This window comes from Mytilus californianus, unplaced genomic scaffold, assembly GCF_021869535.1.
Source record: "Mytilus californianus isolate M0D057914Y unplaced genomic scaffold, xbMytCali1.0.p SCAF_1, whole genome shotgun sequence".
In the NCBI taxonomy this organism is placed as follows: Eukaryota; Metazoa; Mollusca; class Bivalvia; order Mytilida; family Mytilidae; genus Mytilus; species Mytilus californianus.
Genome location: NW_026262581.1, coordinates 28,291,233 through 28,310,025, shown reverse-complemented (window position 1 = coordinate 28,310,025; position 18,793 = coordinate 28,291,233). Strand labels below are relative to the sequence as shown.

Sequence of the window (18,793 nt, the reverse complement as noted above, 5' to 3'; positions counted from 1 at the left end):
ATTTCAGGTAACAGATAACAATGAACCTAAAATGAAAGCTGCATTGGAAAAATTTGATCTGCTGTTGAACAATAAACTATTTTTGAAGACTCTTGTCCAAACATTAGATCGTAAAAATATGCTTACAATGCAGGAAAAGTGAGTAATGGTTATGATTATTCCTCACACACAAAAAAAATCACATTTCCTGACATCTTACAACAGATGATGTGTATATGTTAAGCCCTACATGCCCAAAAACATTAATATTTATAAGATGTTGTACCTGTTATTGACCCCACGTGACAGTTTGAATAAAAACGCAATCTATTTTGTATGGACAGATAAAAACAAAACCGTTACCTATACAAACAACGCAGAACTTTATAAATATCTTGGTCTTTTGTTGCATACAAAGTTGGTATTAACCAAGAAATGTTTTTATTTTGTATTATATTTTATTATACTTCATGTCAAAACGCCAGATTTTGATTAGCTAATACGAGGGAGACAATTTACTCTATCCCATGGCAAATACTCTATTACCCTTCACGGAGACGCTTACTCAAGTGTGCGCTTTAATAAATACGGATGATTGTTATGTACAAGACGACACAGTTTATTACTTTGAATTTGAAATTTAATAGACAGTAATAACAGAGCATTCAGTATAATAAATTAAATAACACACATCTGAGAGGGTGATAGAGCAAATTGTTACCCCTCGAAAAGACATTGTCAACCTTGGCCTCGCCTCAGTTGACAATGTTTTTTTTCGGGGTAACAATCTGCTCTATCACCCTCTCAGCTATGTGTTATTTATATAATGTTCACTGTATGCTAAAATGTCTTCTTGTCAATTACAAGCTTAATAATGATACAATAACTTCATTAGTTATCTTCAAATGTCTTAAAATATTTGTTGCAGGGCGCATTTCTCCTCTGTTTTGTCGATCGCATTGCTTGGAAACATGAGACTATTGTTTGAGTAAGTATCAAAACGGGTTTAAAAAAGTATGTTCTATTTAAAGAATGTAGTAATATATGGAAGGGTTGGCATTGGCCTATACGAACTTAAATGAGAAGAGCCTTCATAGGGAGGATATTTGATTGTATTTTTTGTCTACCCCAAATATAATACAAACTTATTTTAGATGTTTTAAAAATATAGTTTTTAAGATTATATAAAAAGGGATAGGGTTATACGTTAATAAAAATGCAACCCAAAGACACTAAATATCAATGCATAAAGACGTCAACTATGTAGCAGATATGTAAAATTCAGTAAGCTCCTTCTCGTGTTGTACCATGACACGGTACATGCATGTATTCCATTCTATTATTTCAGTGGTTTACGCAGCAATCAATATTTTTAATGTAATTCCGTATTTTAATAACAAATTTGTTAACCCGCACATTCAATTTGTAGTTTGGTAAACTGTTTGCTAGCAGATATGATTCATTCATCTACCAAAAAGCAACACAAGGTGTTATTCAGAAGGTAAGTGAGGTATTGTCTTCAACATCACACCATAATGTGTACTATTTGAATAATTGGAACGAATAGTTTAAAACATGTTTACATTGCTTATGGCTGTCAAATTCTTTATTTAAAAAGTTCAAATCATATCCTTTCTTTTAAATGTTTGATTACGTTGTTTTTGTATTGTGTATATTCAATTATAGTTTTCTATCTTTCAGATTTGACTCTGTTACCCTACGACTGATGACTAATTGGTTGCAAATAGGACTTTATGGACAGTTAACGGTAATTGTAAAAAATTAAGAAAGCAACCTTACTAAAAAAAAACCTAAGAGAGACCCATCAACTTCAGGATAACTTGCTGTAGTCGAAATATAAACATTATTAATAAGGACAAAAAGCAGAAGAGCAACTACAATACAATGCCTTATTCATCATTACAATCTCGGTATTAAAAGAGGGACGAAAGATACCAGAGGGACATTCAAACTCATAGATCGAAAACAAACTGACAACGCCATGACCAAAATAAAAAGACAAACATACAAATAATAGTACACATGACACAACATAGAAAACTAAAGTCTAAGCAACACGAACCCCACCAAAAACTGGGGGTGATCTCAGGTGCTCCGGAAGGGTAAGCAGATCCTGCTCCACATGTGGCACCCGTCGTGTTGCTTATGTTATTACAAATCCGGTAAATAGTCTAATTCGGTAGGTCACATTCGTGAAAAAGGAAGGATATTGTAGTTACGACATAAGGAACATATCCGATATCATCTGTGAAACGGTTATTCCATAACGGTCAACCAACTCGTGATGGCGTCCGTACTATTTACGAAGGCATGATTTCAACTTCACCATTTGGAATTCTTGGTTTAATAGCTTCCTTGTGAGCAGCAATCCTCTATCAAGGAAATCATGATAGGAAATACAAGCCCGGGAATATCGTATTAACCTATCTGCAAATTGTTCAAAAACTACAATTTAATAAAAATCGGTAGAAACGAAAGTTCCAACATATCGCTTACAATAACATATAATTGAATAACTATCAATAAACTCATCACCGATACCAGTATTGAAATTTTGTACCCCAGATGTGCGTTTCGTTTACAAAAGACTCATCAGTGATGCTCAAATCAAAAAAGTTAAAAAGACCAAATAAAGTACGAAGTTGAAGATGATTAAGGACCCACAATTCCTAAAAGTTTTGCCAAATACAAACAATACTGTTCTGTGTTGCCATATATATAAAGACGCTGTTAATTTGGAATATTCTGCCAAACTTGATTGATTTTGCTATGCAAAACATTTTTTAGAATAAGCATACTGTGGCTCAGCAGTGCAAGGTATTTTCCATAAAACACTCTTACATTGCTTCCATATTGTTTTAACATTTGTTACAAAAGAGAAAACAAAAACTTTGAATATATCATTAACTACTACTGACATTTCATGAATTTGATTAACTTATGAGAAATATCAAGTTATGTTTTTGTTTTATAATTATACATCATATAAAAGATTGTACTTCATATAAAATATGTTTACTTATGCAGTACAAGTTGCTAAAGTATAGTGACCCCTACATTTTCTAATAGTATTGAACAAGAGCTTAGGTCTCGTATTTTGTTGAATAATTCTCTCATTTAGGTTTCTTTTTTGTTACATTCTGTGTGACCCCCAAGTGTGTAAAAAATAAACAGAGATTTGAAGAATGTGAGTTTGTGATCAAACTTAAAAATTTTTTTAGTCATTTTCAGATAAAAAAAAAAACATCAATGGCGATGACATATCTTCGTGCAAAATGATTGCTTTTCGAAATCCATAAATAAAGCATAAATATAATAGATTTTGGTCCCATATCTAAATGGAAATGCATATGTTGAGAGTGACTAGATATTGAGTAAACATTAAAAATGCATTTTCTGAATTTGTTACTAGATTTGATTATGATCATGATATCAAGTTTATTCTTCATATTGGCAATTTTGTTTAACTTATTTGATGTTACATTTAGTGTGCATGCTCGTATATGCTCTAGGCTTTATAACCAACTATTGTCTTATCATAGGTCCACAGTGGTATGCACCTGTTTATGTTATACAAAGCTGTACAAACGATAATAGAAATGTCTCCAATAGATGCACTTACTGGTAACGCAAAGAACACCATTGCAGAAGAGAAGTTATTGAAAATGAGGATTGAACATCAACCGCTTGTAAGTGACAGGACATTTTAGGGCATGGTGTGAATTTGATATGGTTACTAAAAGGATTTCTATCTTTAGAGTATACGCAATATAAGACTTTTCCTCTTGCAGCAGAACATATATATTTGACTTTACTTAAAACTAGTATTCCTCATTTTGATCTTAACCATAGATTGAACAAATTCGTCCAAAGAAGATGCGAACGATACCAAGGGAACATTAAAAATTCATAAGCCGATTGATTGTTAGATGAATTGTCGGTTTCTTAACGCCCAATGGCAAATATTTCATGCATTTTCAGGACGAGAACAAATTAACAGTAAGTTGAGGGAAATTTATACTGCCGCTCAAATTGAGGGTATACAGGTCAGACAATCTTGTCAAAAATTTGAGATACAAATCTGTATAATTAACTGTCAACGAGATTAAACGAAAGAGTGTTTTATGACTATTATCTCTACAATCTTGTCAGCAATTAGTTTTGAAACAAAACCTATATTATAATCATACACGTTTTCAATGTTTACGGAATTGTGTTTCTTATTGGCGCTATATGTCCAACATTTTCCGTTTATTTAGACATTGCAAATAGACCTGAATGGAAATAGTGACGAGCATTATCCTGTGAGGGTCATCGACTGTGATACAATATCGCAAGTGAAACAAAAATGCTGTGCACAGATTTATAAGAATAAACCAGCTTCAGAAAGACCACGGAATGATGAACTTACTTTAGGTTTGTTACATTTATAACAAAATTATATCATGATTCAGGTGATCATTTTTTAATTTTAACAAATCGTTATCAAGCTAAACAATATGATAGTTTTTGTTTAACAATTCCAAATTAACATAACATATTCAATTGAAATGGCGTAATATAATTAAAAATATTATGAAATCTAAAGCTTAGGTACGTAGTGGCATGATTTTGATGATGCATTTCATTGTAAATTGTAAAAGATGCAGACTTCATACAGGAGCTTTTTATGAAGAATGAAAAGAAGCTAGCATTATTCTTAAACTTCGCGTTTCGCTATATAGATGATGTCCTCTCACTGAATAATTCAACGTTTGGTGACTATGTTGAACATAATTTATTCCATCGAACTAGAAATAAGGAATACAACAGATACATTTAAATTTGCCTTATATCGTGACTTACATCTACAATAAGGGCCAGTTGTGAACAAATATTACAGCTTCCAAATTGTGAATTGTCCATGTTTATGTAATAACATTACTGCACCGCCTGCATATGAAGTATATTTATCCCATCTCAAAAGATTTTCTGGAGCTTGCATCGCCTATCATGATTTCCTTGATAGAGGTTTTCTGTTTAAAAGGCGGCTATCAATAGTTCCAAGAGGTGAAGTTGAAGTCAACCCTTCAAATATTTTACAGACTCAATCAAACGAGTTGATTGACCGTTATGGGAAGTCTTTTTCACAGATAATAATTGATATTTTTCCATTGTCGTAACCATAATCTTGTTATGTGTTCTTCGAGTGTGACCTACAGAATTAGATTTATCTTCGGTGTGTCCTTGTTGTGTAAATTTCGACTTGTGTTATGTAAATAACTAGGTCTAAAGTTTAAACAAGTGCCTTTAAAAAGTTTTTGTTATCTGTATTTAAGTATCCATTGAATGTTGACCTTGAGTTTGTTTACATATTTGGACCTCTTTTTGCAGATTTCTAACGTAGACAATTCTCTGACGTAGGTCATCTATGCTGTATAATTATATTGTTGAACAGTTTTCAATAAAAAGCTGTCAAACTTTAAAGAAAGTGTTTATGTACATTTAAGATAAAGTGCACTTTAATATATACATTTGCTGTTGCAATTTAGCGTAAACACAACCAGTATTGCAACCAGGCTTTTTAGTCTTTGATGTGATTTTTTTTTATTATCTTATAACAACACATGGTCTTATCCATACGAGTGAAAAACGCAATATACGCTAAAGAAAGTTAAAATTTCGTAAATGATCAATTATTGAAAGCATACCAAAAAAAAAATTCAGTTTCATAATTATCTCTTCTAAACTTATGCTAAAGTCGTAACATCACCTTTAAATATAATGCCTTTTAGAATGGCAAGAAGGAAGCGCAGGGAAACTTATACTTGATGATATCGATAACATCAGTGATACAAGCAATGGATTGGTACGCCTAAATACCTTGAAACATTATATGGTCAAAGACAACTGTAAAATGGCCCTTATGTACAACCACCATGACGATCAGGAGGTTTATGGTAAATATTGATTTTACGGCGTATGAAGCAAATGTTCTACATTTATATGCATCGACCATTCTCAGAGGTAAATATTGGAAAACAAAAAGTGTCATTGAAGACATTGAAATTACTGTATTAAACATAATTGTATTACGAATATCAACATGTTATAACGTTTCACTTAAAACTATGTTAACATCAAGGGATCAAATATATGCACATTTCTTAGTCAATCAACCTGCTCTGACGAAAATACACAAACCAGAATAAAAACAAAATGATTTAGGCTTTAGTTTCAAATATTTTTATTTTATTTTCATTCATAAATATTTTTAATTATTAATGCATTATAATTGTCACTATTATTCCTATTCATTCATATGTTCATTTATTTTGTTTAACTAGTTAACTCTGCTACCTACCGAACAGAAAGTATTGCGTCAGAGGATATTACGTTACTGATGCCGGACAGAAATGAAATGGAAAGTGTTGAAGTTCAAAAATGGCACCTAGTATGTACAGCGCTGTATTTTTTCTAATTTTCAATACTATTTTTTTATCTTCAATATATATCAAATAATGTGGTTCTCTGATAAAACCTGTCATAACATATTGTCAGGCGTATAATGGTACTGGATGTTTGTGTTATCAAAATACTTGTATATCATAACATAATGTCCAGACCATTATATTCATTATATAAAAATGAATGAAAATAATTGTCATCCTAAGAATTACCGACACACATATTTAAGTATAGTTTTACGTGTAACTGTGCATTTTGCCTTTAAATGGTGAGACATAAAGCGGTGCGGGTTCATATTGTTTACGAGGATACACAGGTTTCAACCTAAAAAGACAAGAGTGAAATTCACATTTACTTCTGCTCAGTTATCATAGCAAACAATATTTTTCAATAGCAAAATGATATTAGAAGGAATAACAGGAATATGAATGCAATAAATAGTTTCCTCAATATACTTGGTGGTAGAAAAGCTCTGGGAATATGATGTTTACTGTAAAATAAGTTATAGTAAGTCTCTAAAAGTATTTTTGTTTTGCATAATTTGAAATTTACTTTTATCTTTTTATAATAGGAAACTTTCTCGGTGAGTACACAACTTAAATGTATGCTTTGGGTTGCATATATACACAGCTGCATATGCTTTAATTGTAAACGCAGGAGTCTTGGCGGAACAGCTTGGAATAATGAATAAAAGTGTGTAGAGGATTACATACAGTTGACACATTTAAATAATAATTCTTTAATTGTAAACGCAGGAGTCTTGGCGGAACAGCTTGGAATAATGAATAAAAGTGTTTAGAGGATTACATACAGTTGACACATTTAAATAAAAAGAAGGTTTTGGGTTTATATCGATAATCAATATACATGTACCAAGATTTATTTAAATAAAAAGGTAGTTCAAAGTAAACACACAGACATAGAACTCAACAATAATTAGAATCGTATAGTAACTAAGTAAAATAATAGAATTCGGCATTCATTTTCTATAGGAGGAAGTTTGTTTGCATAAATAGTCGTTAGACAACTCTGTTATAGTTCTAAATCATGCCTTAAACAAAAGTACACATATCCATCCTTTGAAAACATATCTAGAACTAAAGCATCATTTAAATGGTAAAACAAACAATTAAAGCAGCTGCATAAGACGCAATTTATCAGAATACCATTAATGTAGGAACACATGTTCAAATTAGAGACTGAGGGTCACGTGTAATTTCAAGTTGTCGGAAAAGTCAATAATTCAAGCTCCAAATTGGCGTTAGTAGCAAACTAAACGATTCATTATGAAGAATACGTCGATAAGTTATATATTTTAGATCATTTAAGATTTTTAAGGTTTATTTGTAATTTTAATGATAAATGAAGTACTTTTATTAATGTATTGGAATACAGCACATGTATAACATTACACCATTATTAATTTAATAGTTGTCATTTTATTTTACTGAATAGTTGAAATGTTCTCTACGTTAAAAATATTTTGCAGAAAATGTGTTTACTTGTATCTAAAATGATACATAGAAAGATTAATAAGACTATATTTATAAGTTAATTTCATATATGACGGAACTAGTATTCAGATACAGTCTGCTCGTATTGGTTCAATTTTCATAAAGCAGCATAAACGGAACGTATTTCATTTGAAAACATGAGAGTTTACATATGTTCCTGCCGAATAAATAATAAAGAAATCTGATTCATTAATTTTGTGTTATGAAAAAAAGGAAGGAAAAAAACCAACTGCACTAACTCTATTTTAGTCGAACCTGCCGGATGATGAAAAGTCTAATAGAGAAGCAGATTTTGGAGATATATTTTTGAATCGATTATTCCATACAAAGGTAAATAATTTAATGAATGTCTGGAGAAGGAACACCTCACGAAAGTACCTGATGTGTAATGCATTTGTGATTTGCAATGTCAAAATTTGATTATCTCTCGCCATCACGAGTTGGTTGGCCGGTACAGAAAATCTTTGTCTCAATTATGTTTCAATAGTCTAACCACATTTCCGTCGCTTTTTACACGATTATGATTGGTTAAACAAATTCATCCACAATATCAGAGCGCGTTTATACTACAACAGACTTGTCAGAGGCGCTTATAAAAGTAGGCCAAGTCTAATGAATTCAAAAACGCATTGAAAACCAAAAACTCCAACAATGTAACAATTCTGGCTTTGGCTTTCTCTGAGCTCATTTTAGAGTTTTAAGTGATTTTAATATTTAATATGTTTATAAACAATGCCTTTAACAGAATTGACCGCAGTTTGGCAAACAAAAATGACATCCCTAGTAGACTAAACGCAAACTATGTCTATAGTTAATACGGGATACTGTGAAAATTTCGTTCAAATGAATAATATCATTAAGATCAGTTGTAACTTAAAAGTATTTACTTAAAAATAAAATCTAAATATAACCCTCAAAATGCTATATAAGGACATTTGCATACTGTATTATAGTTACTGCTGTCCGATTACATCGATTCTACATTTGAGGGGTTGCTAGATCCACAGACAACATCCATATCCATTCGATACTTCCTCTGGATGCTAGATAAACTCGGTAAGGGTGCTGGAGTTGAGGAAGATGTTCTCCAGTCATGGAAAAACGAATGGTGAGAATTTACAGCCTTAAGCAATTGATCATTTTCTTATGTAATCAATAAAAATAAGTATTCCTTTCTTTTAAATTAAACACTGTCAATTTGTCCCTTTCATTAATTTCTACTTACAATGCTCCTATATTATTATGGAAATCTATATGCACAAGAAGCACCACAACAATAATATTTTAACATTTCTATCAAATAATGAAATAGGTTTATAAACATGCATAAACATTTCATTAGCGTTTTCGAAAAACAAATATGAGAAACAGCAAAAAACGACAACCACTCAATTACAGGCTCCTGACTTGGGTCAGGCACATATATAATGTGGACTAAACTAGTCTGAAGGCGCCAATCCCCCCTTCCCCTTAACCTGGGACTGTGGTGTAACAGTGCAACATAAGTACACACTATAAAAATCCGTTGAACAGGGATTAACTCATCAGATCAATACTAAGCAGAAATACATCTAACAAAAACACAGACCAAACGTGGCAGGTTACTTAACATATCATCCCCATAACAAAAAAGACACTATCTAAGAACAGATCTGAGAGTACTTGCAGTTACTGACAGCTAGTTCAAACCATTGACAACTAATAAAAACACCTTGCATGTTCAGGACGAGAACAAATTTTAAACAATTAATTCAATAAGGTGTTATTATCTTATTATATAACCCTTTAATTATTGCTGATCGTTCATTAAAAATCTATCGGCGACAACATATCAATATTAAAAACAATCTATGTTGCACTAGTAGTATTGAGGATATGAGAATTGTTTGACAACATTTGAATGGTAATACGTATTACAGAAAAGACAGTAATCAATGCATCATATTGTCAAACTAATGGTAAACGGTTATAAGCAGCGTTACTGAAAAATTCAGATTTCATTAGGGGATTGATTTTTGTTTGCAAGACGTTGTTTGTCAAATTTGAGTGAATATTCAAAACGGAAATATAATGCATTTAAGGAACAACCCTTTGATTTAAAAAGGGAGGGGTTGTATGGTTTTTTGAAGGAAAAAAAACGAATTCCTAATGGAAGAAAAATAAATAAGCTGTCGCAGCATTGACCACACTATTCTCTTTTACAAAATGAAATAATATTTTGTCTCAACTTGGGAAGAAAAATAATTTGGTTTGATTGTGTCCATCTGTTGAAAAAAAATGCATACCAATATAACCCCCTCTTGAAGTTAAATCTTCTTAATAAGTAAGCGAATATTCTATTTAGCTAAAAATAAAACTGATGTTCAGTATATTCAAACCAGTAACCCCAAATGTGCAATCTGACTTGCAATTTGTTAGCAAATATATCACAAACACAACCACCCAATAATAATGATAACATATTTGACTCAATCAACCATAAAAAGTTTTTACAAATTGATTTGCTCGCGTAATGTTATGTGAGTTATGCATTTTCTTACACAATTTAATGTTCTTACAAATATTCTTTCATGTACCATCGATACGTTCAAAAACGCTTTAAACGCTTTAAAACCCCTTAGCAACATCTAGGACTAATATATTTAGTCAAATTGTCCCAGGTAAAACGACCAAAGACAAAGTATTAAAAAAATAATGATTAAACTTGTTTCAGTTTCATGCAATTCATATAACTTCAAAGTAAAATATAACAACTTGCTGCCCGATAACTTCAAAGAAAACAACATTTCAAAACCAGGCATTGCATGCTACTTTATAATTAGTTTAATACTGGTAATTTTAGCACTTGAATGCATGCAGCGTTTACTTACAATCAAACTTGTTGGCGGGTATCCAATTGTGTGAACATAATACGTCAATTTGATTGGCTAAAATGCATTATAGATAAATATGAAGAAAAGCCGCGGGTGAATTAAAATCAAATAGGCATTCTTTTAATAACTGTCGAATAGAACCGCACGAGTCCGACCTATACATGTTAGAGCATACAGTATCTGTTAAGTACGTTCCATATCGCTAACCGACGTCGAACTGTTGAATACCAACAACCAGGAACCATTTTTCATCGAGTTGTATAATCGCTCTGATGTGGATCAAAACGGAATTTATATATTACGTGGATTGTTATTGATGACGGGATGATATTTTTTGGATCATATTTGTAGATAATACAAGGATTTAAAAAATAGATAGTCCTTGGTTTCCATATTAAATAACATGAATTATAAAACTTTCAAGGAGTAAAAAAGTAGCCCAGGAAGAAACATCAACAAACCAGAACATTTCCTTCTGCCTTTTTATACTTTTCGCTCGTCGCTTATTGCAGCTGTACAAGTAGTAATAGTAATTATAGAAGTAAGAATTTTTCGTATTTAAAAACCTGGATTGACGCGTTACCAGTGTTTTCAGTGAGATGAGATAGCAGTCATTTGAAAATATTTGTATCATGTATCAAATAAAAAGATTAATCATGACTATATGCATATCATGTATATTCAACAACACGATAGCTACACAATCTTTAATTTTCAAAACTTCGAGACCCTATTACCCAACAGCAATATGTGCACAAAACAAGTATTTAGACCGAAAACAAGGAATGAACTACTAATAAATGCAAATATAACTATGAATTTACAGTTCATTTCAATAATATAAATAATTTCAAACAACAACCTTTCAAATCATTTGCACAACACATAAATGTTTAAGTTTACTATATATTTACAAAGGTTTCTCATATATGAAAATTTCCATAATGCCATTATATTTGGAAAGCTTAAAAATTAATCACAAATGATAAGGTTGGCTATTACTTTATGTTGGTCTGAAATATGTAAATACTTAATTATTTGCTTTATCGGGTCACCAGGTCCAAACTTAAGATGCCTCACCATATTTGCATATAACGGTATGCAAATGAAATACTGCTTATACCTTTACAAAATTTAAAATTTAACTTTGACACAAAACCTGTAAAATTAAAACAAAATATCAATATTAAAGAAACATTTAGTGCATTTAAAAGATAAACGAAATATCAACTTTTAATTAATATTTTCTCAAGCTATACATCATTTTAAAAAGTCATATATGCATGCACTAAAAAACATAAGCATTTACTTACCATTGCAAATTCAACTATTTCCATACAATACTACACGCCAGTAAAATTTAGCGCATGGTCACGTTTAATAACGGTGTGATTTTTTTTTATTTGTATTGAATTCAAAACGATTGTTCAGGATAGAGAATCGTACCGAGTTCACACAATTTACCCACGTTTTATATGATATGTAAAAGGCGGCCGCACCTACCTGCAACACCATGGATGTTTATGGGGAAATATTTAGATTTATTGTCAACAAAGATAGCACAAACATATTCACAGCCTAGAAAAGTTTATCTTAATATGTGCCTTTATTTATGTTTATCATATTTTTACATACGTATGTAAATCGATCTTTTCATGCAGTACATAAAATTAAAACACTGTTTTACGTTTTTTTATTTTGAATAGGACAATGACAGTCTTATGGAATTAATCAATCGTTAAAACAACTTGTTTTTCAGTTATGCTACACGAGTTTGGGCTCCATTGATTGGTAAACCTGACATACTTTTTGATGTTATGGATACTGATCATGTTGAACCATGCATGGATATTTTGAGACAGGTGTTTGTGGAAAGTTGCACCCAAACAACCCACAAAATTAGCAAGGTTTGTTTTTGTCTACAATAAAAATTGATTGATTGGAATCAAGCACAGTCATGTGCATGTATTGACAAAATTCTCTCGTACCAAGTATTTAATTAAAGAGATATCTAAGTTATCAGCGGTAATGCTATGCTATTGAATTAAGCATAACAACTGTAGCTTAGTAAGACTTTATATAAATTATTCAAATCATTACCCCTAGTATCGTACTCGATGTATCTGTCAAAACACACAAATGGTTAAAAAAATGATACATTAAAACAAATAAATACAAAGCCTATCATTGCAACGGATGTAATACGATATTCTCTTGTCGAAACTGGAAAATGTAAAATTTAAAACGCGAGTCCTGTTGAGTGTTTGGAATACTCAACATTTAACCACTGAGGAAGGAGAAATGTCGTATCGAATGGGATACAGTGATACAGTGATATAATATGTTTCAGTAATGAAAGAGAGGCGAAAGATACCAAAGAGACATTCAAACTCATAAGTCGAAAATAAACTGACAACTCCATGGCTAAAAAATAAAAAGACCAACAGACAAACAATAATACACAAAACACAACATAGAGAACTAAAGACTGAGCAACACGAATATGTAAGCAGATCTCTATTTTCAATGCTATTTGATGACATCGTGTTCTTTGTATTTGACATGAGGCATAAGAGATATATTTATAAACAGCACAAATCATCATCATAAACAGGTTGTAACACATACTCCAAATGAACAAAAGAAAATCAAATATTAAAGCTGACGAATGTCTACTTTTTATAAAATAATTAGTCTGAAACTTTAAGAACTTGTAATGCAAATTTCAACTATTCAACTGAAAATAAAGTAGCTTTTATTTGTATTTTGTTTACCCAAAAGGAGTCATCAACACAGAAGCTTTTATTCCATAAAGATATACCAAGGTACCGAAAGCTTATTGGCGCTTTCTTCATCCGACTAGAACCAGTTAGTGACCAGGATTTCTGGGGTGAAATGGACGAATGTTCAAATGTAAATTAAAAATATATCTAATATGTTTAACATACAAATAGTATAGCCAAAAGAGAATATGTTAATAATTCACGTTACAGGCCCTTGAATTCGAATATCAAAAAGGTTTACTTATCTTCAAAACATATCTACCACAAGTTTATTCTGTCAAATATCAGATTATTTTTTTTGGTACTTTTGCCATGCATTGTTCATGTTGTTGCTTTTAGGCTTCAAAGATGTTGCTTTTAAATTAAAACTGTATAAGACTTCCAAAAAAGCCTCATTTTTTAGATCTAATTATGAAAATTATGCGACGTGGTCTCACACAAAAAGATAGTTTGCTATGAAATTTCTTATACACAGCTATTAGTGTTTGTAATTTTTTTTTAGGATTACGGCCTCAACTCGTGCATGACTCTATAGGCTCAATGCCGTATTTGGTCAAATATCTCAACTCTAACATGCTTATGTTGTCATAGTGTCCTTACAACAGACAACTTAAGTTTAAAACATTTGACATCATAACATTTTATTTGTTTATTGATAAAACTTTTAACATTAATTTAATAATTCATTACAAAATCCATACAAACATGTACCACAATCCTTTTATAAATTACAGTTCCTTTTATTGCTGTTTTTCTTCTCGAGGTCAAGTGATTTTTTCAACAGAAAAACAGTTCATTTCTCTAGAAGATCAAGGCCCTTTTCATTGCATTTCTGTAAATGATGAATAACAACCTGTTTCTATTATTTTAAAAGAATGTTTTATTATTGACTGTTGAAAGATTTTTTTTTTGTTTTTAAACGACAAAGCAATAGACAAAATAGCAAAATAGCAACTTTTCTAATTAAAATGTTTGTTTTTTTCAGAAACTGAAAGCGGAACTTACATTTAGTCGTCAAGCAACTCTTCATCAGCTGTATAATTTGTTCATTGGAAAGCACAAGAATGAAGTAAGCAATACATATCAAGAAATTCCGACCCTGAATCAAAATACTATGATTATGTTGTCTTTGTAGTTATGACAATGACTGTAAAAAAGGATAAGACGATATTTAGGGGCAATCTTCGAAAAACATACAACTAAAAAGTCCAAATACACACTTAATGTGAAAATACAGATTTAGCTACACGAATCCCGACGAAAACTGTGTTGATCATGTGTGCTTTATGAATGATAGGCGGTTTCTGCCCTATACTAGTTGAAAAAGGTTCCACTACGATTTCTGTGGTGAAATGGACGAAGTTAAAATTGTAATACGTAACAGTTAAGAACTAGACAATAATGTTTTGGGCAACGTACAAATTTATGCCTCCTTTTAAGAGAACACGTTTGAAGTACAAGACCCTACATATATTACAGTACTACGTTTACTTATATGTCTCAATTATCGTAAAACATGTATCATTGTATCCCTTCAGAGATTCATATAATACGAGCTGATAATTAAATATCCATACGGCATGAAATATAGTGCTGCCCCCTGTCTTGATTTTTGCATATTCTCTATGATATCTTATATAAATATGTGGAATATAACACTTAGTATGATCGTCAAACTTGTCATAAGTCTTTGTTTGTTCATGCCTATATAATACAAAGTAAAACTATAGGTTTTTTTTAATTAATTCCGTTGAAATACTAGTAATTACAAATTATGTCTATGAAATGATATGTGAGATTCGATTTATTGATTGATTGATTGATTGATTGATTGATTGATTGATGTTAACTTAACCTGTTATGCATATTACGAACGACTACAAATAAACAATTAATACAGAAAGTACATGTAGGTTCTGCAAGATTGGTCAATCCGGATAAAAGGCAGTACATTTAGACTGACAATGGCAAACTAGGTATGTTGGATTGGGTAAGGCTTTCTATTATCCCTTCAGAGAGTTGTGTCAATGGTTCTCTAGCGTGTAAAGGGTGTGGTATTTTCACTACACAAAGTTTCATATTTTTTTTCCAATTCCAACTTAACAAGGCTACGTGTATGAATGCTTACATTACAGTTAGCTAAATACACGCCCATCTTTATCCAGGGTTAAACGACTGGACACTGTCTGTAACATACATGTATTAGTAATTTCATTTTCTTCACAAAATAATATATTTTAGATTATGGAAGATTTTGAAGATATGGAAGAAAATAAGGACCTTCAATTCGCCAGTAAACTCCAAGAAATTATCGAATTGATGGATGATTCATCAACTTAATACACGAATATGTTGTAAAGACACAGGAACAATGAATGAAAGACAACTTTTTTATATTGATTGTTATGTTATTACCATTCAAAATTATATGACATTTGATTATTCTCATTCAAAATTATATGATATTTGAAAATCCATGATCTCCTTATTGCAAATTCTTCTCAGAAAAGACAAACTTCATTGTGTAAGTTCCTTTCAACTGTTACTAGATTATAAAATAAAGATATAACTATTCAATAACCAATTATAAGTCTGTTTACCGCATATCAAAGTTTACACACAGAAATTTAAAATTAACTTCCTGCGTGAATATCTTTTTCAGTGAAATATCTGCTCTCTATTATTTCTCAGTCACACAGCTAGGGTTATGTCTTTTCAAAGCGAAAAACATTTTTTTCACTGTTTGTTTTTATAAATTTCTGTAATAGGTTTAGATATATATTTACTTTATGTTAAGCCGAAATAATTCCAACATCGTATGATATGGTAATGGTATTCACTTTAAAAATTGCATCTACCAAAATTTCATTATTTTACATGCAGACATTTTCATTTCGGCTGATTAACATTTGATTTACATGTTACATGCGTATTTTGAAATTTCACACATTAAAAAGTGTATTATAAAAAAGCAACTTTGTGATGGATCAAGCTGTTTTCTTATCTGATTTTTCAGGAGAATAAAATATTTATTCCTCAGAAGATTTTTAACTGGGAATTTTTTTTACACTCATTTGATTTTTTTAATATGCAATTTTCATACATTTATATCAATTGAAATTTTCATTAAAGTCACAGTTTTAATAGACATAAGAAGATGTGGTATGAGTGCCAATGAGACATCTCTCTATCAAAGTCACAATTTATGAAAGTAAACCATTATAGGTCAAAGTACGGTCGTCAACGCGGAGCCTTGGCTCACACCGCACAGCAAGCTATAAAGGGCCCCAACAATTACTAGTGTAAAACCATTCATACGGGAAAACCAACGGTCTAATCTATATAAAAAATGAGAAACGAGAAACACTTATGAACCATATCAACAAACGACAACTACTGAACATCTGATTCCTGACTTAGGACAGGTGCAAACAATTGCAGCGGGTTTAAACGTTTTAATAAGTTTATTTTCTTTTCTTCGATATATTATTATGCTTATAAATATTCGATAAGCAATTATATGACAGAATATAAATAGATTTGGATTAAAATGGTGTAGAGAGAGTCCTCTTGTGAAAAAAGATTTGATTTCAAAACAAAAAAGACTGCCTTATTCCAAATTATTGGAATACAAGTTTGAAGGTAACATGAATTTTTTTTATTTGAGAGGATACAACTCTACAGGAGCGTGTAAACCTTACGTCGATTTGAAAAAAATATCTGCTAGATATTTTACTTCTACATTTGCAAAATCGTTTTGAATTATCTGATATTTTGATTCCCTTAATCAGGGCTTTATATTTGAATGCAGTATTACTACTTGTTACAATTTTCTATAATCAAAATTTACTTACATACATTGTGTAGTACACAAACTTCGATATGGATTTTTAATATTTTATTTTTATTATATGCAATCAAACATCTTTATGGCAGTAATTGTATTTGCAATGGGATGTTCTGTATCTGTACATATGATTTGTTTTTATCAAAAATGAAAATGTTATGGTGATTTTGTGAATATTTTGATTATAAAAGTTTTTATGCTATGAATAGTTCAAGAAACAATCCTTTTTTCTGTATAATGCTGACCGGACTGAAGAGACATGTGTATTTTTTTTAATGAATTCACATGAACCTGTAATATTTTCATATAAACTGTCAATAAAATAAAACATAAATGAATGAAAAAAAGTGTATTTCATTAAAAGTGCCGTTGTTGTGTTGTTGCATGTACCTTGGTGTCGTCCATGGATGGTGATATGGTTTAATATTGGATTCTATTTTTTTCCGCAAAATAATAAAAAAAAAAAAGATAACAGAATAAGACACTACTATTTCCATGTCCTAATTATATATAAGATGTTCAATACAGGCTTACACTAGCCATATATATACAGTTGAAAATCCTTTGAAAGTTTCCTATCATGAACAAAACTTTATGTAGGATATCATAGTGGGCCAGTTGTGAGGACAATACGAAAGATATATATCTCAATAAAGACAAATACATGTATGTTTAACAAATTAAAAGTGAATATGTTATAAAAAAAAACACATCGCCGAGAACTGAATCTTATGTGAACTTACATTTACAAGGAACATAATTCAAATTGTAAGTATTTTATTCCGCAAATAAAAATCTGTATGTTGCAATAATGATATATGTTAACCGGACGAAGAAAACAATTAATTTGAAGAGGTCCTGCCAAAAAAGAAAGAATACTAGAATTCGTTATAAACATACATTGATTTATTCTGATCGAAGAAAAATGTTAGTTTTGAAAATCAGTGTGTTTCACACCAACAGTTCAGAGGTAAAATGCTAAAAACGTTGTTATACGACAATCTGTTTATTATAGAAATATAACACTTTGTCATATTTAATTTCTCAACTTAAAGATCTCTAACGGTGAACAAAGATTTTATTTTCTGCAGTAACAACCACATAGAAGACACATTTATATATCCATCTTCCAAAGGTAAATGATAAATAATAACGTACAACTATTCAAGTAATGCAATGATTTTATCATATTTTACCATTAACATGATGAATGTAAAACTTATTTTCGCATGATTGTTTGTAAAGTCGGAAGTCAACTATGACATGATTTATTCAGCAAATGAAATATCTTTATATTGCATGCGATATATGTTTTATGTCTTGACATTA

At 30.9% G+C, this 18,793-nt stretch overlaps 2 protein-coding genes across 2 annotated transcripts; both read left to right on the top strand.

The window, feature by feature from the left end:
• LOC127718406 (plexin-B3-like) lies at window positions 1-6,931 on the top strand. Its single transcript, XM_052224447.1, has 9 exons — window positions 1-138; window positions 908-967; window positions 1,409-1,480; window positions 1,681-1,747; window positions 3,543-3,689; window positions 4,260-4,416; window positions 5,775-5,939; window positions 6,327-6,433; window positions 6,842-6,931. Exons 1-9 carry the CDS (start codon window positions 32-34, stop codon window positions 6,929-6,931), a joined length of 972 nt encoding a protein of 323 aa, XP_052080407.1. The 5' UTR covers window positions 1-31.
• A 1,272-nt stretch (window positions 6,932-8,203) lies between these two features.
• On the top strand, window positions 8,204-17,803 carry LOC127714156 (plexin-A1-like). The gene is made up of 6 exons (XM_052220174.1): window positions 8,204-8,291; window positions 8,915-9,069; window positions 12,594-12,741; window positions 13,616-13,747; window positions 14,603-14,686; window positions 15,859-17,803. The coding sequence occupies exons 2-6, from the start codon at window positions 9,002-9,004 to the stop codon at window positions 15,955-15,957; spliced, it is 531 nt and encodes a 176-aa protein (XP_052076134.1). The 5' UTR covers window positions 8,204-8,291; window positions 8,915-9,001; the 3' UTR covers window positions 15,958-17,803.
• Window positions 17,804-18,793: the final 990 nt, after the last annotated feature.

Coding starts and splice junctions, on each gene's coding strand:
- LOC127718406 (XM_052224447.1), top strand. CDS start 32: ATGAAAGCTGCATTGGAAAAATTTGATCTGCTGTTGAACAATAAACTA. Junction 968..1,408: donor AACATGAGACTATTGTTTGA/GTAAGTATCAAA, acceptor TTCAATTTGTAG/TTTGGTAAACTGTTTGCTAG. Junction 1,481..1,680: donor CACAAGGTGTTATTCAGAAG/GTAAGTGAGGTA, acceptor TCTATCTTTCAG/ATTTGACTCTGTTACCCTAC.
- LOC127714156 (XM_052220174.1), top strand. CDS start 9,002: ATGCTAGATAAACTCGGTAAGGGTGCTGGAGTTGAGGAAGATGTTCTC. Junction 12,742..13,615: donor CAACCCACAAAATTAGCAAG/GTTTGTTTTTGT, acceptor TTTACCCAAAAG/GAGTCATCAACACAGAAGCT. Junction 13,748..14,602: donor AAATGGACGAATGTTCAAAT/GTAAATTAAAAA, acceptor TGTTTTTTTCAG/AAACTGAAAGCGGAACTTAC.